The sequence below is a fragment of the Balaenoptera borealis genome (genome assembly GCF_965194805.1).
Source record: "Balaenoptera borealis genome assembly, chromosome: 10".
NCBI lineage: Eukaryota > Metazoa > Chordata > Mammalia > Artiodactyla > Balaenopteridae > Balaenoptera > Balaenoptera borealis.
Genome location: NC_138874.1, coordinates 9,210,366 through 9,237,677, shown reverse-complemented (window position 1 = coordinate 9,237,677; position 27,312 = coordinate 9,210,366). Strand labels below are relative to the sequence as shown.

Here is a 27,312-nt window from a genome sequence, read left to right as displayed (position 1 = left end):
GCTTAGAGTCTGCACTCGCATTTGTGCAATGCAGCAATTGTAAGTCATAGTTCTGAAAAGAATTTAGTACAATTAAATTTTTATTTTGCAATCTTTGCAACTCCTTGAGCTACAAATGTATTAACTCCGGCTCATACTTGTTTAATGCTCCTTAAAGATGTTTTCTCAAAGCATTTTCTCAAGTTCCCCAAATGATGGACTTCTCCGACTTAGCCCTTATTCTCAGACTGAGCCTACAAAGATAAGCTGTTTAATTAAAAAAAATAATAATAATTTGTAATTTAGAGATTTGGGGAATAAAATAAAATCATACATGTAGATTTATTTAAATGATAATAAAATGTGTCACCATATTAATGAACAAAGCTCTGGTAGCCTAAATTGGATTTGAAATGACTGTTTTGTCCAGATTGAAAACCTTTACCCACATCATAGAGAAAATTCCAAACTCATTTAGATTCAGAGAAGTATACATTTAAATTTGTTCTTCTGCATGTAAAACCTGGTAAGACAAAAACTTTTGGAAGACATGCTAGGCTTCACGGTAGTGGAAATGGAAAAGAGAGAAGAGATGCAGATGATTCTGCAGAGCGTGTGGACCCTGGAAAAGAATTGGCCTGGGCGGTATTGATATAAGCCGAACCCAAGACTACACAGTTAGCATGGCTTTGAGTTGTCTTGCTGTGTTTGTTTTTGCTAGGGGATAAATGTGTTTGTTTGTTTTTGCTAGGCGATAAATGTGTTAGTCATCATTCCTAGAAATTACTATCTAATGAAAATAGATTCTCATTAGCCTCCGTTACAACCTTTTCATTAAAAGGCATGCTATCTCGGGAAAAACTCTTATTTTTTTAGTGATTGTGAGGATCAAGTGGGCAAGTAGGTGAATATGAGATTGAGGGGAAATGAGAACAGTATTTGATATTGAAGGTATGACTGAGTCTTATACAGACAATTATAATTGAGATTGGCAACTCAAGAAATCCCCCGGGAATGCCCTGGCGGTCCAGTGGTTAGGGCTCCGTGCTTCCGCTGCAGGAGACACGGGTTGGACCCCTGGTCGAGGAACTGAGGTGCTGCGTGCCACGCAGCACAGCCAAAAAAAAGAAAAAAAAAAAGAAATCCTATCTTTTAGAGTCATGAGGAGTCTTTAAGTTCCTTCATTATAGTCCAACAGGATGGGAAGATAATAATTATTTCGAAGGTAGGTAATCTAATCTCATTGTTTTTTATCAGGATTTTAAGATATTTTGTATGCATTAGGTTGAACCGTAGGAAATTTTTGACACTGACCATTTTGACCTCCAAAAATTGCAGTTTCTTATGGCTCAACCCAATAAAACCACTTTATCACTATTGTCCTACTATATTCAAGGTACTTGACCAAGACCACACCACAGCCAAGCCATAAAACTGAGTTCAGCTTGTTTCTAGTCTTACCTCTAATGCCTTTGGTATTCATTTGGGAAAATAAGGGATGGTTAGGTTTTGTAGAAGTTTAAAATGTGAGGTTTGGATTGAGGGCTTGACAGCCCATGGAAATAGCGAGAAGGAAGGGCAAGCCTAGAGATTTAGGTGTGGGAGTTATCTGCTCAGAGGCCATGGTTGAAACTGTAAGGAGGGGAAAGTGGAAGATCTACCTGCCAGGCGCTGAGGTGAGCTAACGTCGAGGGCTCCCAGAGGAAGCAGTGATTACCGGAACGTGGAAACATCGCTTCTCTGGATGAAAACATGCATTTATTGGACGACTTAAAACTAGATGAACTGTCGAAACGTCTTTGATTTTCTTCCGGGAGAAATCTCACCTTGGTATTTCTCTGGAACTTCACCAGTCCGTCTGAATCTGACATTTGAATCCGTTTAGTTGCTGGAACAGAAACCCAGGGCTTTGGCACCGTGAAATGGGAGATCTTTTAGCTCATGAGATAAGTTAAGCTTGCAAAGGAAGTGAAAAGCTGTAAGAAACTATTTATGGTGGTGTGCTCAAGTCTGTGACATAAAATCCTTCTGCAGCTGGAATGGCCAAGGCTGGGCTTTACTGAGGAAGACTTTATTGAAAATTTGTAAGGATTACTGAAGAAAGTAGTTTCATTACTGAAAAGAATTGGTTTCATCTTAACATACCAAGTGTAGCATTCAACCACAAGGAGGGTTTCCCTTTTCTGTTTTATCATTTATAAAATTAAGAAAATAGGATGAGTGATGGTCCTCATTTAGGGGTTTTGTTTTAAGGTTTAAAAAAATATTATTGATATTTTGGGTGTATCAGTCATGAAAATAGTAAAAGACATAACAGAATTACAATCAGTTTCGAGATTACCTATAGAGGGTAATATTTTTCTATTTAAAAACAAATCTATTTTGGAGGGGCGGCAAGGGTAAGGATCAGGTTGGTCTGGGACGTGAGGAGGGGATATTCATTGGAAAAATGCAAACCATGTGTTTTACATTTTGTAAACCGTACAATTTCTATTCTGTTACTGCAGTTTATGAAATAGGAAGTGTCTGAATATTTCATTGCATACCTTTCCTATTAAATTTTGGGACAAAATGATGTTTATTTTCATTTTTTCGGTATAACAGCAGAACAAAAATATTCCAGTAAGACAGTAAAAGTGATATTTTAATATATGGATTTTTTCCAGTGGATTAAAAAAAGAATGGGAAGGGATTTGGCATATTGTTCCCAGTATCCCAAACTATTCAGTATATAGGGCAGAGCAGCTATTTATTGAGAATTTTTAGACACTGTTTTGACCATACATATTATTTTATTCGAACGTCACAACAGTCTTAGGAGATGAGTATTGTGATTCTCATTTTTCAACCAGGAAGGCTAAGTAACTTACCTAAGTGTGGTTGAGGGTGGGGAAGTGGTAGCTGGAACATGCACACAGAATTTTGTCTAAATTACAAAGATATTCTCTCTCACAATCGAAATTTTATAACACATGGAGATGCTAATTATTTTATTGCATATTTTGGTCTGCAAGTGGCAGAGCTGAAGTTTGGATCCAGGTTGCTTAACTCCAGAGGCACTGCTTTTATTTTTATTATTTATTTTTATTTTTATTTTTAAAATTTTTTTATTTTTATTTTTTATTTTTTTAATTTTTTTAAAATTTATTTTGTTGAATTTTAGTTGATTTATAATGTGTTAATTTCTGCTGTACAGCAAAGTGATTCAGTTAGACATATATATTCTTTTCCATATTCTTTTCCATTATGATTTATCACAGGATATTGAATATAGTTCCCTATGCTATACAGTAGGACCTTGTGGTTTATCCATTATATTTATAATAGTTTGCTTCTGCTAACCCCAAACTCTCAATCCGTCTCCTTCCCCCCTTGGCAGCCACAGGTCTGTTCTCTATGTCTGAGTCTGTTTCTGTTTCACAGATAAGTTCATTTGTGTCTTGTTTTACATTCCACATACAAGTGATACAATATGGTATTTGTCTTTCTCTTTCTGACTTATTTCACTTAGTATGATAATCTCTAGGCCCATCTGTGTTGCTGCAAATGGCATTATTTCATTCTTTTTAATGGCTGAGTAGTATTCCATTGTATATATGTACCACATCTTCTTTATCCATTCCTCTGTTGATGGACATCTAGGTTGTTTCTTGGCTATTGTGAGTAGTCAAAGGTGTTGCTTTTTAACCACTAAATTTTTTCTGTTTTTGTTGCTTTTTTGCTCAGAGTTTTAACCAACAACCCAGAGCAAAAGCCTGGAATTCAGTATTCCTAAGTTTTCACTTATCCAAAACCTACTGCCCATGCATAAGGGTGTGTGTGTCTGAATTTTTAATTTCTAAATGGGTCCAGGGGGAACATCTGATGAGAATGAGAAGACTAAATTTTGAGTTATGGAAAATACTGTCCTTCCAAGGTAACCCCAAGTGAGGGCCTAGCAATCACTCTGACCCACAGAAGTGCCAGAGGAGGAGGAAGGGGACCACAGGAAAAGCCAACTACACCTCTCAAATGGAGGCTTACAGGACATGCCATTAAGGGCACATCTCTGGAATTACCTGCTGGTCTGTCTGACACAGTTCCAAAAAGAAGCCGGAGTTCAGGATGCCCTAGTATTTGAGTCAGTTCCCTTTTGGAACTAGAAAAGGAGACTTCCAGAGGCAAGAGCATAGATTAGAGCCATCCTCCTGCAGACGTGACGCCTTGGTGGAAAGGGATGCTCTCCAAGATTGGGGCTCAACAGAGATTTGGCCAATGGCAGTGCCAAGGACTCCCTTCGCTTTACATTGAAAAAAATCCTGCCTTTTATTTATTTTTAACTTTTTTTTTTTAAAATAAATTTGTTTATTTATTTATTTATTTATTTTTGGCTGTGTTGGGTCTTCGTTTCTGTGTGAGGGCTTTCTCCAGTTGCGGCGAGTGGAGGCCACTCTTCATCGCGGTGCGCGGGCCTCTCACTGTCGCGGCCTCTCCCGTTGCAGAGCACAGGCTCCAGACGCGCAGGCTCAGTAGTTGTGTCTCACGGGCTTAGTTGCTCCGTGGCATGTGGGATCTTCCCAGACCAGGGCTCGAACCCTTGTCTCCTGCACTGGCAGGCAGATTCTTAACCACTGCGCCACCAGGGAAGCCCTTTAACTTCTTATCATGGAAAATTTCAAACATACATGAAAGCAGAGAGAACATATAGCGAATCCCTCTGAATCCCGCTGGCCAAGGAAAACCAAAGTTTCGTGAATAGGGGATGCCTGGTTCTTTTTTTACCCCAGCTTTATTGAGATGTCATTGACAAATAAAAAATTTTATATATTTAAAGTGTGCCACATGTTTTGATAAATGTATACATTGTGAAATATTTACCAGGGATGTCCAATCCTAAAAGGAAAAGAAAAGTTTTTATGTTCAATAGATGCTTTATTCTCTAAACGAAATTTTGAATCAAAACTGCCAATTAAGCCAACAGTTGCCTTCCCTGTTTTGAAACTCCAGTCTCCTCCCCGCCAGACCCCACGCTTCCTGCTACCCCTTTTGACTGTCCAGGCCTCCTCCCTGCTCTGCTGGGTTACCTCTCCTAACCTCCAGCTCTCCTAGTAATTTCTCATGCTGTTAATGTTACAATTGGCTATTTCTAAAAACCAAAGATTCCCAAGACCTGCTTTTCCAGGGATCATCAATATTTTAAAGGTGACCTTTCTAAGACAATAATGCTGTTGTCTAATTCCAGGAAGGACCCTGATGGTGAATTTCAGGCTCTGTAGGAGAAGAGGACAGGATTGTGCTAAGAAAGCACTGTTGGCAGAGGCAAAGCCTTTTAACATCCTGTAAACGGGGATGGTTAACCGCTGTTTGTGGCCCCTTGTAAAGTCAGTACTGATAGGGTATTTCTCTTCTCCTGCTGCAGACTGATCTGATAAACTGACCCCATAACCTCCTTCAGGTTTATTGGTCTAGCTCCTGCGACCACTGCTTTTACTTCTTTGAGTGGGGAGCCTGAATTTGAGACAGGAGGTGGGCACCGTGTCTGAAGAGGCTGAATTTGATACCTCTGCATCTTTGTTTCCTCCACCACCCCAGAGTGCAGTGGGAGGAAGGAGCAGAACACACATGTTGAGTGTTCTTGGGGAAAGGTTATTTTTAGGGGCAGTCTTGCTAAGACTGCTTCCGCAGCTTTTCTTTAGGTACAGATCACACCCTCACCTGCTTAGGTATGTGAACTTCTAGGGGAGCCCTGGGAGGGATGGGGGCTGCCTGCATGTAGCAGTTCCAGGCCACCTCCTTCCTTATGAAGATTTATTTTATTTTATTTGTTTCCCAGCTTTACTGAGATGTAATTGACATGTAACATTGTGTAAGTTGAAGGGTTACAACATCTTGCCCATCTCTCAGGTTCTCTATTCTTCATGAAAGGAAATGAGGAAGGAGGGTGGACTGATTCCAGAGGCAGGGTGACCCCTCATCCAGCTTTGCCCAGGGCAGTCCCAGCTGTGGCTTTGTCCCAGAGTGACTATAAATAGTATCACCTTTGACTCTCAGAAGTGGTCCAGTTTAGACTTCGAATTCTGTGGTCACTGTTCAGAGGAGATACACAAGGCCACCTCAGAGGAGGTTAACATAATATTGAGACCCAAATAATTTGTATATTGGACAGTAATGCCTTTTCTCAAAGTACTGGCCTATTTCTGAACTTGAAAAAACGCAAATATTGGTGAAATGAGAGTTCTAAAACTTCGACAGTTTTAAATATCACTGTCTAGTAATTTCTGAATCTTCTAACTCACGAATCCTTTAGAAGACCAAGCCTTGCAGCCAGCGGTGGGAGTGAGCCCTGCGTCTGGAGGGTATGGGACCACGGACCCCGCTGGAGGCCTACTGTGGGCCAGGTTTCCCTCTGAAATCCACATTGTTGTCGTCCTTATGGTAGTTTGTATGCCGTCTGTGTGGTTTTATAAATAGTATATATACTCATACTTCAGATAGCTTGCTATTAATATGTGCTAGGCTTTAAGGATGCTTATTTTGCACATCTAAAAAACTAAGGGTTAGACTTTATTGAAATATCTGGACCAATTTCCAAGGTTGGATCTCTAGGTTTGTTCTTATGACAGCTTAAGTCTTTTTCTAATAAAATTGTATATATCTTTAGACACTTGAAAGTCTGGAAGTGAAGTGGTGATACGTATATTTACTGTGGGATAAAATCGTGTTTAATGTAAAATTGTCCCTTCTGTCATGAGACACAGGTGGGGCTGTCACCATTCGAGTCCATTAAGGTCTTGGTCGGGAAGCAGGGTGAATGCTGTCAGAAATACTTGGGGAGTGACAGTGGGTTCTATTGCTGTCACTGGTGTCTGGGTAACTGGATACTAAGGATTTCTCTGCTGCGGTCCTTGGACTTGGACAGTGTGTACCTTTTCCATGGGCATTTTCAAACTTCATGTTGAAATAGGGATTTTAGTGTTAAACTTAAAAAAAAGTCCTGAAGTAGCACCTCACCGACTGATTAACTTCAGAAATGTAGGCTTGCTGGAGTGTATCCAACGTAAGTAGTTTTTCTTTTTCAGGTAAAACGATGGAGGCTGAGTGAAAGAAAGCTAGCTAACATAATTACAGATAACCAGGGAAGGGAGAAGAATCTAGCCTAACAAATTATATAGACTTTCCCAAACTACCTTTTTAAGATACATTTTCAAATAATCACCCAAGTCATATGTCTTCACTACAGAAAATATGGAGAAGAAATTTTAAAAAGTCATACCGTAGAGAAAACTAGTGTTAACATTTTGCCATATTGCCTGCTAGATGACTTGACGCTGTACTAGAAAAGCATATCTTTCTGTGTTTTATACTATAATATATAACTGTCTGAAATGGCTCAGGATACGAAGACTTTATTATCTCTTTTTATGAACACTTTTTAGTCAGCATGAGCCCTAGGGAAGAACTTCTCGATGGAGGAAATCCCAGCCTGGTTCCCCCAGGGCGGAGTGGGCAGGAACTTTGGAAATGACCAGCTTCCCTGTTTTTTAGCCCTTCTGTTTTCCAGAGCTTGCCGCATATGTAGAGCAAACCTGTAGACGGACCTGATTGGGGGCTGTTCCTCACTTAGAACTGTGCTCTTGTCCAAACTACCAACGCAGAGACTGGCGTGTTATAGAGAGCTGTTCCCTTCGAAATGAACACTTTAATTTCTCTGTGCAGGCAGCCATTTGTTTGGGTCCCTGAAAATAGTAACAGTATGGTGAGCTTGAATTAAAGAATATTTATTTTGGTGTCTGGGTAGTACAAGCTGCTTCCCCAGTTGCTGGGATGGGCCGGGGTGGGGAGGGGGACATCAGTGTGCTTTTCTTTAAACTTGAATTCATCCTCAAGAAGAGAATCGTGAAAGTACAATTAATGTTGCTCTTGCCTATAACCGAGCAACAGTTGGTTCTGCCCTGTCCCAGAGCCACGTCTTACACATAATTAGCCAGGCTCCAAGGGAGCAAGTTATTTTGGGAAGCGTAACTCAGGATCAATCATATGTAAGGCTGTTGGGAGCCTTAAATGCTTGCTTACCAGAAAGTCGTCAAAGGAATTCTCCACGGAGGTCGTGCCAGCTTGGGGGAGGCAGGTGTGACCCCACAAAACTCCCAGCCAGCGGCTAAGTCAGGCTCTTGACCTCAGGAAATCTTTAAGCTCAGATGACCAGGCACCAATAGCTTTCATGCGGTTCTTTGAGCTTACCACTTTTTGTTTTTGTTTTTAATACTTTAGAGCAAAAATGACCAAAACTTTGATTCTGTAGAGATTTGATTTGGTTAGCGTATGCCTCCAATTGTTTGGGAAGTAGCTGCATATTTCTTACCTTAACTTTTTTTTTTTCCCATTTAACAGTTAAAATGGGGAGTTTCATCAAGATCATTTAACTGTCCTTTAGAAGACAGAAGGCTGTAACTTTTTTTTTTTTAATTAAGATTTTGTTTCAAGCATTGCAAAACATCCCTTGGAATTAAAGGAGAGGTAGTTTGGATTGCAAACTAGTATTGGGAGTCAGTGGCTCACAGAAGTGTTTGATGTCCTTGCTAGGTTGCTTCCCTCTACCTTGAGGACTACAGAGATGCAGAGATGAGTAATTGCAGCTGAAAAATAAGAATTAAGAGAATGAGTAATAAGGACTCCTGTAAGTGGTAATAAAATGTTTGTAGGAAATTTCATGAGCTGGGAGGAAATTAACAGATGGAGGTACTTTAGCTTCTAGAGAAATGTAAGATTTTTTGTGAAACAGAAAAGTGCTAAATAATTCAACCCAAATCCAATATTATTTCTGGTGATCTGTATAAGAGGGAACATGGGGACGCACATTGGGTTTTAAATGAAAAAGGAATGCAGTAAGCTGAGACTTCAGACAGTTGTCATTTTCACAGGACAAGAGAAGCATACTGTTATTAACATCAGCAAGTGATAGACTTCAGTTATCTTGGTGTATCATTCTTTTTGTAAAATTTTTGCTCATGTCCTTTTTTATTTTTATTTTTTATTGAAGTATAGTTGATTTACAATGTTGTGTTAATTTCTGGTGTACAGCAAAGTGATTCAGTTATACATATATAACTTATAACTATATACTTCCATTATAGTTTATTACAAGATATTGAATATAGTTCCCTGTGCTATGTAGTAGGACCTTGTCGTTTATCTATTTTATATATATTAGTTTGTATCTGCTAATCCCAAACTCCTAATTTATCCCTTCCCCACCGCCTTTCCCCTTTGGTAACCATAAATTTGTTTTCTATGTGTATCATTCTTGTGCATTAATTACTATTTGTCTTCATCAAAATCAGTAAAATTTAGACCAGAATAGTGAATATTTTAGCACATGTGAATGTTGGCCTCTTTTTAGAAGACTAAAACTATTAAAAGATACTTCTTAAATAAAGGTAAAACCACGACTCTCATACAAGAAGAAAAATAAACACGTTAAAGATGTTATTTAACTTACTAATGAGAAAACTGGAGAGGTGTTCCAGCCAGTTCAAAAGAGAGTCTGAAGAACAGTCACATTTATAGATTGGTAATATTGAAATTAATGTCCAAATGGTGGCAGATACTTTTCTGTGGGTGGAAGGAGGGTTGTCCCTGAACTGGACAGAATGCATTCCTTGTCTGTAGACAAGAATGACTTTGCATTGCTCTTGATCATTTTTGGCTTAGATAGATGAGTTGTAGAAGAGCGTAGAAGTGATGCCGTAGACAATGCACAACTTTCCCGTTGGAGCTCAGATGCTTCCCAACGTAAAGTACCTTATTTAGCTATTTCCTCTTTCCAAATTCCATAACTTTCAATCGCATCCTTTCTGGAAGTTACAGAAGAGACTCCACATATTAGGCAGGTCATTCCTTTTTTATTTATTTACTTATTTATTTTAATTTGGTTGAGGCTGGGTCTTAGTTGCGGCAGGTGGGCTCCTTAGTTGCGGCACATGGGATCCTTAGTTGTGGCATGTGGGATCTTTAGTTGCGGCATGCGAACTCTTAGTTGCGGCATGTGGGATCTAGTTCCTTGACCAGGGATTGAACCCAGGCCCTCTGCATTGGGAGTGCGGAGTCTTATGCACTGCTCCATCAGGGAAGTCCCAGACAGGTCATTCCTTAAACCGGAATTAGTCCTGGCTAGACTTGGCTTTGTTAAAAAAAGTGAAAAGCATTTTTGTCCCGTTAGGCAGCCTCAAGGCTTTTTAGCATATTTCTTTATCTATTCTGAACATCCAGGGACTAAATGGAAGTCAGTCTTATGAGCCTGGTGATTGAAGCCTAAAATTCATGATGAAAACCAGACCTGGTTAGGACTGTCTTTTCAGAGGCTGGGAGAGCCATCTTTAACCTCCCCACTTCAGTCATCCATTAGCCTGATTCTATTTTTAGGTCCCCTCAGCAGTAAGGTTGCCTTTTACTTTTTATGAGGTGTTTTTTGGGGAGCAAGATTACAGACTCCTCTTTTTTAATGTTTAAGGATTCTCTAGTTAAGTTTGACATGATAATAATACTTTTCAAAAGGCTGGAACTTGAGCAGATAGAGATTTTTAGCTCTGCGGTGTTTTTTATTTTTTCAGTTTAAAAAATCTGATTGCCATCTTCTTTGATCTATTGCAGAAGGTCAAATAAGATGTTATTCAGCAAATAGTTACAGACTGCCACTAGGTCCCGGGCACTGTCTAGAACACAAAACAAAAATCCCAGCTTCTCTGTGTGGCACTTTCACAGACATTATTAGAATGTTCCAGGTGGTGGTGTCACCCACCAGGTATTTCTGAGAGGATTATTCCTGCTTCCCTACCAAGTCCTTAAAGAATTCTGATGGTGACAGCCCTACTTGAGTTGTTTGTAGGCTTTGATATTCCTTAATTAGAAATTGTTAGATATTCTCACATTGCCTAGAAAGAGATCCTGAATCCTGCTTGAAGGCAGTATTTGTTGGGGATGAATCAGTGGGAAAAGGTTGCCTCTGTTTTTTTCTCTTACTTTGTCTTTGAGTAATCAAATTTGTATTTATGAGTATTCCTGTTACTCAAGTTAAAAGCAGTGCATTGTTACTGTTGAGGCTCCAGTTCATTCATGACTGAAATTGTCACAGTTTAAGCTTGAAGTATTAAAAATTTGAATGAGTGCTAGCTCTGTGTGCGTGAATACAGGTGTCCCTGCTGGGTGTTGATACAAAGGTGAATAAGAGAAGACTAGGGGCTACTGTGTTCACTTTGTGGTTCTTTGATTCATAATATGTATACCTGCGGGCATATAAAAGCCTGGGGAACCAGTTGTGGGCCTTCCATTTGCAATGGAATGCAATGGAATTTGTCTTTTTAAAAAAATTTTATTTATTTTATTTTTAAAAATTTTTTGGCTGAGTTGGGTCTTCGTTGCAGTGCACGGGCTTCCTCTTGTGGTGGCTTCTCTTGTTGTGGAGCACGGGCTCTAGGTGCACGGGCTTCACTAGTTGTGGCATGCAGGCTGAGTAGTTTTGGCTCACAGGCTCTAGAGCGCAGGTTCAATTGTTGTGGTGCACGGGCCTAGTTGCTCCACGGCATGTGGGATCTTCCCAGACCAGGGCTTGAGCCCGTGTCCCCTGCATTGGCAGGCAGATTCTCAACCACTGCGCCACCAAGGAAGCCTGGAATTTGTGTTTTTATACGAGTTAATTTTAAAGTTCATGGGCAAAATATTTTTACCCTCTATGAACAAAAACTAGTGTTCTGAGCACCTTGTACCTTCAGGAAGTTAAGATATGCCAGTGGGTGTCTCTGGTTCTTTGAATGGTGGGGTGAGTACTTGTGATAAACCAGCAAAGATGGAGACCTGGCATGGTTCTGGGTTCTTGGATCACAGAGCTTCTTGCATCCTTCTCTGTGTACAGCAGTAGTCTATGAAATGTGCTGACTGACAGCATGTTTATGTTCAGTTATCAGAGGTGGAATTTCTCCTCTGTTCAAGTAGACATAAATTGTGACCATGGGCTGTCTTTATTTTTCTATGCGATGACTTACTTCCATTTCCATTGTAAGCACCTCAAGTTTCTTTGAATTGCCATCACTGACTGCTGGTTTTTTTGTGTGTGTTCCTGTAGCATTTATATTTGCAAAATATTTTCCAGTCCTTTACATTTCATCACACTTCTCAGCCAACTCATCGAATTAGGTTCATGGTGCATTGTTTAGGGGAAGAAATAAGCCACATGATTAGCAGAGGCAAACTATTATATATAGGATGGATAAACAACAAGGTCCTACTGTATAGAACAGGGAACTATATTTAATATCCTATAATAAACCATAATGGGAAAGAATATGAAAAAGCATATATGTATAACTGAGTCACTTTGCTGTACAGCAGAAATTAACACAACATTGTAAATCAACTGTACTTCAATAAAATGAAAAATACAGGATAAATCCAAGGAGAAACATGCCAAGACACATATTAGTCACACTATCAAAAATTAAATACAAAGAAAAAATACTAAAAGCAGCAAGGGAAAAGCAACAAATAACATACAAGGCAATCTCCATAAAGTTAACAGCTGATCTTTCAGCAGAAACTCTGCAAGCCAGAATGGTGTGGCAGGACATATTTAAAGTGATGAAAGGGAAAAACCTACAACCAAGATTACTCTACTCAGCAAGGATCTCATTCAGATTCGACGGAGAAATTAAAACCTTTACAGACAAGCAGAAGCTAAGAGAATTCAGCACCACCATACCAGCTTTACAACAAATGCTAAAGGAACTTCTCTAGGCAGGACAAACAAGAGAAGGAAAAGACCTACAATAACAAACCCAAAACAATTAACAAAATGGTAATCGGGACATACATATCGATAATTACCTTAAATGTAAATGGATTAAATGCTCCAACCAAAAGACACAGATTGGCTGAATGGATACAAAAACAAGACCCATATATATGCTGTCTACAGGAGACCCACTTCAGACCTAGGGACACATACAGACTGAAAGTGAGGGGATTGGAAAAAGATATTCCATGCAAATGGAAATCAAAAGAAAGCTGGAGTGGCAATTCTCATATCAGACCAAATAGACTTTAAAGTAAAGACTATTACAAGAGACGAAGAAGGACACTACATAATGATGAAGGGATCAATCCAAGAAGAAGATATAACAATTGTAAATATTTATGCACCCAATATAGGAGCACCTGAATACATAAGGCAAATGCTAACAGCCATAAAAGGGGAAATCGACAGTAACACAATCAGAGTAGGGGACTTTAACACCCCACTTTCACCAATGGACAGATCATCCAAAATGAAAATAAATAAGGAAACACAAGCTTTAAATGACGCATTAGACAAGATGGACTTAATTGATATTTATAGGACATTCCATCCAAAAAGAACAGAATACACTTTCTTCTCAAGTGCTCATGGAACATTCTCCAAGATAGATCATATCTTGGGTCACAAATCAAGCCTTGGTAAATTTAAGAAAATTGAAATCGTATCAAGGGACTTCCCTGGTGACGCAGAGGTTAAGAATCTGCCTGCCAATGCAGGGGATATGGGTTCGAGCCCTGGTCCGGGAAGATCCCACATGCCATGGAGGAACTAAGCCCGTGCACCACAACTACTGAGCCTGTGCTCTAGAGCCTGTGAGCCACAACTACTGAGCCTGCTCACCTAGAGCCCATGCTCTGCAGCAAGAGAAGCCACCACAATGAGAAGCGCGTGCACTGCAACGAAGAGTAGCCCCCACTCACTGCAACTAAAGAAAGCCCATGTGCAGCAACAAAGACCCAACACAGCCAAAAATAAATAATAAATTAATTAAAAAAATAAAAAAGAAATCATATCAAGTATCTTTTCCAACCACAAAGCTATGAGACTAGATATCAGTTACAGGAAGAAAACTGTAAAAAATACAAACACATGGAGGCTAAGTAATACACTACTAAATAACCAAGAGATCACTGAACAAATCAAAGAGGAAATAAAAAAATACATAGAAACAAATGACAATGAAAACACAACAACCCAAAACCTATGGGGTGCAGCAGAAGCAGTTCTAAGAGGGGAGTTTATAGCAATACAGTCATACCTCAAGAAACGAGAAAAATCTCAACAACCTAACCTTACACCTAAAGCAATTAGAGAAAGAAGAACAAAAATACCCCAAAGTTAGCAGAAGGAAAGAAATCATAAAGATCAGATCAGAAATAAATGAAAAAGAAATGAAGGACACAATAGCAAAGATCAATAAAACTAAAAGCTGGTTCTTTGAGAAGATAAAATTGATAAACCATTAGCCAGACTCAGAGACGAAAAAAAGGGAAAAGGCTCAAATCAACAGAATTAAAAATGAAAAAGGAGAAGTAACAACTGACACTGCAGAAATACAAAGGATCATGAGAGATTACTACAAGCAACTATATGCCAATAAAATGGACAACCTGGAAGAAATGGACAAATTCTTAGAAAAGCACAGCCTTCTGAGAGTGAACCAGGAAGGAATAGGAAATATAAACAGACCAATCACAAGCACTGAAATTGAAACTGTGATTAAAAATCTTCCAACAAACAAAAGCCCAGGATCAGATGGCTTCACAGGCGAATGCTATCAAACATTTACAGGGGAGCTAACACTTATCCTTCTCAAACTCTTCCAAAATATAGCAGAGGGAGGAACACTCCCAAACTCATTCTACGAGGCCACCATCACTGTGATACCAAAACCAGACAAAGATGTCACAAAAAAAGAAAACTACAGGCCAATATCACTGATGAACATAGATGCAAAAGTCCTCAACAAAATACTAGCAAACAGAATCCAACAGCACATTAAAGGATCATACACCATGATCAAGTGGGGTTTATCCCAGGAATGCAAGGATTCTTCAATATATGCAAATCAATCAATGTGATACACCATATTAACAAATTGAAGGAGAAAAACCATATGATCCTCTCAATAGATGCAGAAAAAGCTTTTGACAGAATTCAACACCCATTTATGATAAGAACCCTCCAGAAAGTAGGCATAGAGGGAACTTACCTCAACATAATAAAGGCCATATATGACAAACTCACAGCCAATATCATTCCCAGTGGTGAAAAACTGACACCATTTCCACTAAGCTCAGGAACAAGACAAGGTTGCCCACTCTCACCACTATTATTCAACATAGTTTCAGAAGTTTTAGCCGGAGCATTCAGAGAAGAAAAAGAAATGAAAGGAATCCAAATCGGAAAAGAAGAAGTAAAGCTGTCACTGTTTGCAGATGACATGATACTATACATAGAGAATCCTAAAGATGCTACCAGAAAACTACTAGAGCTAATCAATGAATTTAGTAAAGTAGCAGGGTACAAAATTAAGGCACAGAAATCTCTTGCATTCCTATACACTAATGATGAAAAATCTGAAAGAGAAATTAAGAAAACACTCCCATTTACCACTGCAACAAAAAGAATAAAATACCTAGGAATAAACCTACCTAAGGAGACAAAAGACCTGTATGCAGAAAACTATAAGACACTGATGAAAGAAATTAAAAATGATACAAACAGATGGAGAGATATACCATGTTCTTGGATTGGAAGAATCAACATTGTGAAAATGAATATACTACCCAAAGCAATCTACAGATTCAATACAATCCCTGTCAAACTACCAATGGCATTTTTCACAGAACTAGAACAAAAAATTTCACAATTTGTATGGAAACACCAAAGACCCTGAATAGCCAAAGCAATGTTGAGAAAGAAAAACAGAGCTGGAGGAATCAGGCTCCCGGACTTCAGACTATACTACAAAGCTACAGTAATCAAGACAGTATGGTACTGGCACAAAAACAGAAATATAGATGAATGGAACAGGATAGAAAGCCCAGAGATAAACCCACGCACATATGGTCACCTTATCTTTGATAAAGGGGGCAAGAATATACAATGGAGAAAAGACAGCCTCTTCAATAAGTGGGGCTGGGAAAACTGGACAGATACATGTAAAAGAATGAACTCCCTAACACCATACACAAAAATAAACCCAGAATGTATTAAAGACTTAAATGTAAGGCAGACACTATCAAACTCTTCGAGGAAAACATAGGCAGAACACTCTATGACATAAATCACAGCAAGATCCTTTTTGATCCTTTCTGACACCTCCTAGAGGAATGGAAATAAAAACAAAAATAAACAAATGGGACCTAATGAAACTTAAAAGCTTTTGCACAGCAAAGGAAACCGTAAACAAGATGAAAAGACAACCCCCAGAATGGGAGAAAATATTTGCAAATGAAGCAACTGACAAAGGATTAATCTCCAAAATATACAAGCAGCTCATGCAGCTCAATATCTAAAAAACAAACAACCCAATCCACAAATGGGCAGAAGACCTAAATAGACATTTCTCCAAAGAAGATATACAGATGGCCAACAGACACATGAAAGAATGCTCAACATCATTAATCATTAGAGAAATGCAAATCAAAACTACAATGAGGTATCACCTCACACCTGTCAGAGTGGCCATCATCAAAAAATCTACAAACAATAAATGCTGGAGAGGGTGTGGAGAAAAGGGAACACTCTTGCACTGTTGGTGGGAATGTAAATTGATACAGCCACTATGGAGAACAGTATGGAGATTCCTTAAAAAACTAAAAATAGAACTACCATATGACCCAGCAATCCCACTACTGGGTATATATCCTGAGTAAACTAATTCAAAAAGAGTCATGTACCACAATGTTCATTGCAGCACTATTTACAATATCCAGGACATGGAAGCAACCTAAGTGTCCATCGACAGATGAATGGATAAAGAAGATGTGACACGTACATACAATGGAATATTACTCAGCCATAAAAAGAAACGAAATTGAGTTATTTGTAGTGAGGTGGATGCACCTAGAGTCTGTCATACAGAGTAAAGTAAGTCAGAAAGAGAAAAACAAATACCATATGCTAACACATATATGTAATAAAAAAAAATAGGTTCTGAAGAACCTAGGGGCAGGACAGGAATAAAGACACAGACGTAGAGAATGGACTTGAAGACACAGGGAGGGGGAGGGGTAAGCTGGGACAAAGTGAGAGAGTGGCATTGACATATATACGCTACCAAATGTAAAATAGGTAACTAGTGGGAAGCAGCCGCATAGCACAGGGAGATCAGCTCCGTGCTTTGTGACCACCTAGAGGGGTGCGATAGGAAGGGTGGGAGGGAGACGCAAGAGGGAGGAGATATGGGGATATATGTATACTTATTCACTTTGTTATACAGCAGAAAATAACACAACATTGTAAAGCAATTATACTGCAATAAAGATGTTAAAAAAATTAAAAATAAAATGAAAAGAAGAGGAAAGAAATAAGCCACGGGAGAGATGAGCTGACTTACCCACACCAGACACTGAGCTGGTCACAGAGCCAGGCTTCGGATTTTAGGGTCGCTGTTTTTTAGGGACTGCTAAACTGAGCTGTTGCATGCCGTGTTATCCAGCAGGATCTTGGAGACTAAGCAGAGATCTGTGGGTGGAGAAGAAAGGGCTGCCCACCGTGTCATTAGCTGCTTGGTTATGCCAGTTACGAGAACAGGAGGGCCCCGAATGGACTTCCGAGATACCTGGTAATTGATTGTAGCACATGCAGCATCCTTAGAAGGAACACTCTTCTACTTACGTACTTCTTGCTTTGATTCGATTGTTTAAATGTCTGTAGTTGAGAAGTCTACTTGGGTGCTTGGTAACCTTGAAGGTTTGGAATTTTTTCAAGATCAGATGATTATTCAACGTTCACTGTGCTGAACAGTCGGTGACGACTGTTGAGTGACTGCTGGCTCCAGAGAACTATCCTAATGTTAGTATAAACTCCAGCAGAAACAGCTTTTTTTTTTTTTTTTTTTTTGCCATTTACATTAAAAAATTTTTTTAGGTTTTTTTTTTTATAAATTTATTGATTGATTGATTGATTTTTGGGTGTGTTAGGTCTTCGTTTCTGTGCGAGGGCTTTCTCTAGTTGCGGTGAGCGGGGGCCACTCTTCATCGCGATGCGCGGGCCTCTCACTGTCGCGGCCTCTCTTGTTGCGGAGCACAGGCTCCAGACGCGCAGGCTCAGTAGTTGTGGCTCACGGGCCCAGTTGCTCCGCGGCATGTGGGATCTTCCCAGACCAGGGCTCGAACCCGTGTCCCCTGCATTGGCAGGCAGATTCTCAACCACTGCGCCACCAGGGAAGCCCTAGGTGTTTTTTTTTAATTGAAGTATAGTTGATTTACAATGTTGTGTTAATTACTGCTGAACAGCAAAGTGATTCAGTTATACATATATATTCTTTTCCATTATGGTTTCTCATAGGATATTGAATATAATTCCCTGTGCTCTACAGTAGGACCTTGTTGTTTATCCATTCTATGTATAATAGCTTACGTCTGCTAATCCCAGCCTCCCACTCCATCCCTCCTCCAACCCCCTCCCCCTTGGCAACCACCAGTCTGTTCTCTATGTCTGTGATCCTGAGAAACACCTTTTAAATCTTTTTAAAGATGGTTGAGTGTCTGAATCTTTCAATTTAAGGTCATTCTGCTGATTTTTCTGATGTGATGCTGGAGTGGCCCATTTTTCTGGGCATTGTGGCATTTTCCAGGCTCACCCAGTGCTATTCCCCCTGTGATTTGTGGGTCAGGGTCTTTCTGGCTGAGGGATGGTGAAGCTTTGTGGTGAACCAGCACACCTGCTTCTGCCAGCCACATGGTTTGCAGGAATTTCTGCCCTCTTAAAGGAGCGGCTCCCTGCCCTTCAGGAGGGCAGTGTGTCCTTTCTTAACTGCTGGAGCTGCCCCCCTTCTCGTCCCTTAACTGGAGATTTTACAAAATGTGTGCATCTTTCCAGACACCCACACCCCGCCTTACTTTTTGAATATTTAAAAAGAACGAGGAAAACGATTAGGAGGGATCCTGGCAAATTGAGAATTTGTGAAGTGGAAAAGAAGACACTGTTATAATGATTATTGTAAATAGAAAAACAAATGGAGCGTTTTTAGAAAATCAACTTAACAGAGCTGTGGTTTTCAACAGTTTTTCATGGGAGGCTGTTCAGAACCATTGTAATAATAGGTCATGTGGCCCAGCTGGCCTTTGTATTCCTTCTCCTCCTGATAACCTTTTGAATTGTTTCATAAAGTTGATCATGACAATTTTTTTGGTAGCTGGGAAGGTGTCAGGACGTGAAGGATACATAATTGCATGGTGTCAAGAGTCAGAAATAGAATCCGAGTTCTGAGCCACGACTGTGGGCTGGACAGGGCTCCACCTGCCCTCCCTGCTCCCTCTCAGGGACCACTGCTCCCTGCTCACCTGGGGCTCAGTTGTCCCACCCATAGGATGCAGGCCAGGAATCCCCATGCTAGCCACTTGATGTCTTTACTCTCTGAGAACAGTAAGTGATAAGCAAACTCAAAATTGTAGAACACTCTGATGATGCCCCAAACCTGCTTAGACCTGATAGACAATGCTGTTTTTCTTTTTTTTGATGTATAGTTGATTTACAATGTTGTGTTAATTTCTGCTGTACAGCAAAGTGATTCAGCTACATATATATATATATATATATATATATATATATATATATACTTTCTTTTTTATATTCTTTTCCATTGTGGTTTATCTCAGGATATTGAATATAGTTCCCTGTGCTAGACAGTAGGACCTTGTTGTTAACCATTCTATATATAATAGTTTGCATCTGCTAACCCCAGACTCCCAGTGACAAGGCTGTTTTATAATCAGTGGATTTAAAAGCTGAAAATCATTCAGGCTTGCCTACCCTGAGCTTCATGCTGCGGGCTCTGCCCGAACGTCCCAGCCCTCAGTAAACCCTGTTCTATTTTGTTCAGAAACGCCCCGTGGCTGTAGTGAGTCTCCGTGTTAGGAAATGTGACCTCTAATTAGTATTTTATGCAGTTATTATGAAAATAAAAGCTGGTTAACAGAGTATAAAAGAAATTGATAGCTGTTGTGTTGCCAGATTTTTGTTTGGAGAAAATGGAATAGTAAATTGAACAGGGATAGTCTTATAGGAGCCAGCCCAACCCTAGAGCCTTATTGCTAGAAGAATTAATAATTAACTGATGGTATGAAATGGACTCAAACTCAGAGAACCGTGTCAGATTCAGGATTGATCTTTTTGGTCCTTATTTGTGTCTCCAGGTGATAATCTCTTCCAGGTAGTGATGCAAACTTGTGTTATTTAAACAATATATATAATCACAGATATTACTCATGTTGATTAAAAGACCTTGTTTTCCCTTCTCTCTTTGGAATAGTCTACAATGTAGGTTGTTGTGTCTGTAGAATTCATTGACTTAATTAACTTAAAAAGAAACCAAATACAAATGCATAACGTTCAGTAACTCAAGCTTATCTCAATATTTCAGTGAGGACATAAGTGCTTTTTTTTTTTTTTTCTGCTCTGCATGGCCTGTGGGATCTCAGTTCCCTGACCAGGGATCAAACCCACGTCCCCTGCAGTGGAAGCACAGAGTCCTAACCATTGGACCACCAGGGAAGTCCCTTTTTTTTTAATAAGTGCTTTTTTGCCATTAAGCACATTGTACTGATTGTCATGGCATATAATTTAACTTTGAGAAAGACAGTGGTCTTAGAATTCCTATGGACTTGGGACTTTGCTAGTATGTTCTTCAAGGAAGAAGGTATGGCCTCTGAATGGGGGTAGCAATTCTTGCTAACAGATATTACTAGAAAACTCCTCCAACTGACATTTTTCTTTCTTTTTCTTTTTTTTAATTTTTATTTTATATTGGAGTATAGTTGATTTACAATGTTGTGTTTCAGGTGTACAGCAAAGTGATTCAGTTATACGTATACATGTATCCATTCTTTTTCAGATTCTTTTCTCATATAGGTTATTACAGAATATTGAGTAGAGTTCCCTGTGCAATACAGTAGGTCCTTGTTGATTATCTATTTTATAAATAATAGTGTGTCTATGTTAATCCCGAACTCCTAATTAACCCCTCCCCCCAACCTTTCCTCTTCGGTAACCACAAGTCTGTTCTCTATGTCTGTGAGTCTGTTTCTGTTTTGTAGATAAGTTCATTTGTATCATATTTTAGATTCCAGATATAAGTGATATGATATTTGTCTTTCTCTTTCTGACTTACTTCACTTAGTATGATAATCTCTAGGTCCACCCATGTTGCTACAGATGGCATTATTTCATTCTCTTTTATGGCTGAGTAACATTCCATTGTATATATGTACCACATCTTCTTTATCCTTTATTCTGTCGATGGACATTTAGGCTGCTTCCGTGTGTTGGTTATTCCAACTGACATTTTTCTCAACCACTGTGTTTCAGGGGTTGAGGAGCATTTTCTGGATCTCTAGATTATGTTCAGGAAGATAACGGGGCAGCGACCGCTGATTGTTTGAGTATCCTTCAGACTTATCCCAGGAATACATAATACTGTAAGTCACAGGCACATGGCCTTAACCCCCAGGCCCTCTTCCTCTGCTCCCTGTGTTTGGAGAGTTTCAGTACCATGACCAGAGAGGGTCCTGTATGAGCAGGGAGACCAGTCTGCACCCACAGGACTGTCCATCCTGGCCAGTGACTCATGGGTTATGATTCTGTATGTTTCAGGAAGAAATGCTAATATTTGCTCCCGTTGCCTAAGGAATATACAAAGTGAGACAGTGACTCCCATGCCTTTCCGTCTTTTCCTCTGTGACTTGAACACTCATTCCCTTAGCTTTTTTTTTTTTTAATATATACATATATATTTATTTATTTTTATTGAAGTCTAATTGATTTACAATGTTGTGTTAATTTCCGGTATACAGCAGAGTGATTCAGTTATACATATGTATCTATTTTTCAGATTCTTTTCCCTTAGAGGTTATTACAAAATATTGAGTAGAGTTTCCTGTGCTATATAATAGGTCCTTGTCGGTTATCTATTTTAGATATAGTAGTGTGTATCTGTTAATCCCAAACTCCTAATTTATCTCTCCCCCCACCGTTTCCCCTTTGGTAGCCGTAAGTCTGTTTTCTATGTCTGTGAGTCTACTTCTGTTTGGTATATAAATTCATTTGTATCACTTTTTATTTTTAGATTTTACATGTAAGCAATGTCATGATATTTGTCTTTCTCTGTCTGGCTTACTTCACTTAGTATGATCATCTCTAGGTCCATCTTTCCCTTACCTTTGTCGTGAGTGTCTTTGAAGGGTGAGAACAACTGGAAGCATCAGCCCTTCCTGTCGGCAGGTGGACGGTTCGTGCTTTCCCATCTTGGTTCTCTTTGTGTGGCTCTGAGAGGTTTTTTTTATGTGCTTATTTTTAAGATGCAAAAAGTGTATGTATTTATCACTAGGTGAACAGGGGCAGGGAAGAAGCTCTTCTCTAGGAGAGAGGTAGAGGAAGATTTGAGTTGGAAGCAAGGGAGGAGGTTGGAGGACCTCAAATGTGACGAGGCAGCTTCTGAGGTGAGCTCTGGGCTGGGGAGACGTTGGCCTCTTTCCTTGAGGGTCTCTGTCTGGTTTGTAACACCATGTCTCTTAAGAAAGGACACCTGCCTTCCTAATCTGGTTTGAACCAAGGAGCCTCCCTCCAAAACCACATGGACCTACCTTGGTTCCATTTCATTTCTCCCAGATTTAGTTCACAGGGACCTTAGAGATGCATGTTGCCATCGAAGAGCAAGAAAATCCACAAAGAAGTCTTTTTTTTTTTTAATTAATTAATTTTATTTTTGGCTGCACTGGGTCTTCATTGCTGCGCGCGGGCTTTCTCTAGTTGTGGTGAGCGGGGGCTACTCTTCGTTGCTGTGCGAGGGCTTCTCATTGCAGTGGCTTCTCTTGTTGTGGAGCACAGGCTCTAGGCGCGTGGGCTTCAGTAGTTGTGGCTGGCGGGCTCTAGAGCACAGGCTCAGCAGTTGTGGAGCACGGGCTTAGTTGCTCCGCGGCATGTGGGATCTTCCCGGACCAGGGCTCAAACCCATGTCCCCTGCATTGGCAGGCGGATTCCCAACCACTGTGCCACCAGGGAAGTCCCCACAAAGAAGTCTTTTAGGTACAATGTGTGGGATTTTGTTGCTGCTGTGGTGGCTTTTGTTTTTATCTCCTCCACGATTAGCGGGATTTTCACAGAAGCGGAGGACAATGGGGGAGGCATAGGAACAGTCTCTGTAGGCCATGGTAATGGAAACTGTAAATAGAATGAAAATTAAACAGTCTAATAAAGCTTAAAATTCCTTTTCAGAGTGCACTGGCCTCTTTGCAAGCTATTATCACAGAGCCTTGGGGTCCTTTTTCACATTTAAGTTGGTTAGTTACCACCTTTATTGGCTCTTGGGAATACTCATTAAAGAAAGCGAAACTTCATTAGGCTTAACTGACAAAATTGACCTGGTAGATTCAGTTCATTCTCTGCATTTGCACAGCTGAATAATTACCTGTGGTAAGTTACCTTCATCACATGCATGCCTGTAAGAAGGTGGTATCCAGCAGATGTTCACAGTGTTCCATAGTGCGGGTCAGGAAACCTGCACTGATTTCATGAAAAGCTTTGGGGTTCTATCCAGAAGTGCTTCTGATACTTATATTATGAAGGGGCTTAAATAACATGGTAATAAGTTAAGGTAATTTACACCAGCAATATTTGTCCATTTTTAATTAGAGTATAGATAAAGATAATTCAATAAATATTTTATATCATTGTATTTTTTTCTCTGTCAATTCCATAACGTACTGTTCTCTTGTGCCTTCCCCAAAAGGTTAGGTATATGGTTAGTCTTGGTATTGTGAAAAAAAGAAAACCAAACAGAAAACCTTTAAAGTAGTTTTGCTTGCTGAAAATGGGGCCTGGGAAGTTTTTCACTGTATGAACTTAGTTATCTGGAAGCAACCTAAATGTCCATCCAAGGAGCTAGTTAGAAAATAAAGTATGGTATAGTCACGACAGTGGAATACTATGCAGCCATAAAAAGGAATGCTCTTTGCTGATATTGAATGACCCTAGGTTATAGTTTTCTTAAAAAATATAAAAAAGCCAGGTGCAGAACAATGTGTATATTATGATTTGTGTTAAAGGGATAGAAAAAAGATGTGTGTGTCTGTGTGTTTACGTATGTATACAATATTGTTGAAGAGAAACACAAGACACTGAATCTCTTTGTTGTTGCCTCTGGGGAAGGGAACTCGGTGGCTGGGAACAGGAGTGAGAGGGAGGCTTTCCACTTTATGCCTTTTTGTACCACTTGAATTTTGAACCCAGGTAATAATAGACTCTTGTTAATAATCTTAGCTTCAAAAAACAAAATTTGATTGTGTATAGTAGCACTGTTCAATAGAACTCTCTGTGATGCTGGAGGTGTTGCGTACACATCTGCACCATCCAGTACAGATGTGCTTGTACACATGTGGCTTTTGAACCCTCGAAAGATGGCTTGTACAGCTGGGAAACTAAAATTTTAATTTCCTTTCATTTTAATTAATTACATTTAAATAGCCAAGTATGGTTACTGGCTACCATATTGATAGGGTGCAGACCTAGAGTATATGACTTAGAGTATCACTTCTGTTTAGACCTGACTAAAGTTTAGATGTGTTTTAGGAGAAATAACTATTAGTTTTGGCTCTCACAATAAAATTTATTATTGGAAATCCAAGAAAATACCTACATTTTCTTTTTGTCCTAGAATTTAATGCCATCACATATTTCTTTTTCTTAAATTTATTTTATTGAAGTACAGTTGATTTACAGTGTTGTGTTTATTTCTGCTGTACAGCAAAGTGATTCAGTTATACATCTATATTCATTCTTTTTCATGTTCTTTTCCATTATGGTATATCACAGAATATTGAATATAGTTCCCTGTGCTATACAGTAGGACCTTTATTTTTAACATCTTTATTGGAGTATAATTGCTTTACAATGGTGTATTAGTTTCTGCTTTATAACAAAGTGAATCAGCTATACGTATACATATATCCCCATATCCGCTCCCTTTTGAGTCTCCCTCCCACCCTTCTAGGTGGTCACAAAGCACTGAGCTGATCTCCCTGTGCTATGCAGCTGCTTCCCACTAGCTATCTATTTTACATTTGGTAGTGTATATATGTCCATGCTACTCTCTCACTTCATCCCAGAGTAGGACCTTGTTCTTTATCCAGTCTCTATATAATAGTTTGCATCTGCTAACCCCAAACTCCCAATCCATCCCTCCCCCAGCTCCCTTCCCCCTTGACAACCAGAAGTCTGTTATCTGTATCTGTGAGTCTCTTTCTGTTTTGTAGATCAGTTCATTTGTGTCCTATTTTAGATTCCACATATAAGTGATATCACATGGTATTTGTCTTTCTCTTTCTGACTTACTTCACTTAGTATGATCATCTCTAGGTCCATCCATGTTGCTGCAAATACCATCACATATTTCTTGAAATAAGTGCCCATCAGTCAGATTTGAAAATCCTTTTTATTACCTAGAAAAATCATTTTTATGGAAAACTGTGTCTTTTTGTAGTCTTACTTGGAAAAACTCTATTTTTGAGAGGTTCATCTTCTCATCTATAACACAAACCCTGTTTGTCTGTCTCTCTGCAGCGTAATGTGCCGGCACTTTGTTCCGGAGCCCAGCAGCTGTTGTGTGACAAGGGCACAGTTTGCATTCTTAGCCAGCAGCTGCCAGAAGCATTTCTAATCTGGTTTTGGCAGGAAATAGTGCACAAGTGGAAACCAAGTTAAAAGAAGTTTGAAAAATAAACAGAATGACTTTGGATGCCACTTAGTATATAGTTCATCTTTCTGCTTAATATTGCCCTAGTTATTTGTTAACATGACTAGCCTCTGAGCCCTTCCAGGGCAGGGCTGTATCTAACTGTCTTTGAAATCCGGGCTCTAGCCCAGGACCTGGAATATGCCAGTAGGAGTTCATTATTATTGCTACTACTACTATTATTATTATTAATGATTGACTATACTGCAAATTTGTTTAATTAATTCAGTTACTTTTTTAAAACTGTTGTTCATCCAGGATAAGCTAGTTGTAGATAATTAGTGGTTATGGGTCCCTCTTCTCTTCCCCTTTCTACTGCACAATGCCGCCCACCCTCTGCGCTAAAGTACGACATTTTGAACATTCTTTAAGCATAATTTATTCATCCGTTCTGCAAGCACGCTGATTTTTGTTGTATGCAGGGAATAAGCACATCCTAATTTCCTACAGAATAAGAGGTTTTCAGAAGGCAAAGGCATAGGTGTAAACATGGTATCTTTTAAAAAATTTTTATTATTTTTTTAATTGAAGTATAGTTGATGTACAATGTTGTGTTAGTTTCAGGTATACAGCACAGTGATTCAGTTATATATATATATAAATATATATATTCTTTTTTAGATTCTTTTCCCTGATAGGTTATTATAAAATATTGAGTGTAGTTCCCTGTGCTATACAGTAGGTCCTTGTTAGTTATCTTTTATATATAGTAGTGTGTATATGTTAATCCCAAATGTGGTACCTTTCTAAACCGAAGGCAAAAATTCCTCAGGTGGTTAGACCTAATAAATGACTTTTTTTTTTTTGTCTCTAAAGAGGAAAGTTTATTAAAATCTTACCTTCAGGCCTCAAATCATGCTTTCCATCCAGTTCGGTCTGCTTTCTCTCGAAGGTCCAAGATGCCCCAGCCTCGTGTTCTCCCCAGGATGTGTAAGATGTCAGGCCTGGTCCATGTGGAGGGGCTCTGAGTGCTGACGGGGCCGTGCTCAGCACTGTTTGCTTCTCGTTGCAGACCTTCACTGCCTGGTGTAACTCCCACCTCAGGAAAGCTGGCACTCAGATCGAGAACATCGAGGAAGACTTCCGGAATGGCCTTAAGCTCATGCTGCTTTTGGAAGTCATCTCAGGTGAGTCTTAAACATTTTTCGTACGTGTTATACCCAGTCTTACATGTACTTCTATGTCGGAGCAGTAGATACGCATCTGTTGATTTTTTTTTTTTTTTTAAAAAAAAAAAAAAAGCTCCCTTTGAACCTGGCTGGGGGAGGTGGTATTGCTGACAAAGCAAACCTTTCCAAAGAGCAGTCTGCCTGGAGTTATTTTTCTGTTCTAAAAAAGGAGTGAATTCTGTTTAAAATTGACTTATTAAAATCATGTTTCTACCACCCACTTCGAAACAGAATAAGAGAAGAGAAAATGACATTTATATGACTGCCCACCAGGCTGTCCTCTCCACTAAGTCCAGCTAGTGTGTATTCCAGAAATTGTCTTTCACACCAAAGGCCAGTGTACATGTTGGCTTAACTCTGAAAACAGGAGTTAAAGTCCC

The 27,312-nt window shown here is 39.4% G+C and overlaps 1 protein-coding gene across 2 annotated transcripts in view; it reads left to right on the top strand.

Annotated features, from left to right (window-relative positions):
* The window catches only part of ACTN2 (actinin alpha 2), a 74,195-nt gene that overhangs the window by 7,223 nt on the left and 39,660 nt on the right, over nucleotides 1-27,312 (top strand). For both annotated transcript variants that reach the window (XM_082407609.1, XM_082407610.1), the window contains exon 2: nucleotides 26,776-26,890. In XM_082407609.1, the coding sequence (XP_082263735.1) occupies nucleotides 26,776-26,890 (115 nt within the window). The remainder of the gene's footprint in view (nucleotides 1-26,775; nucleotides 26,891-27,312) is intronic.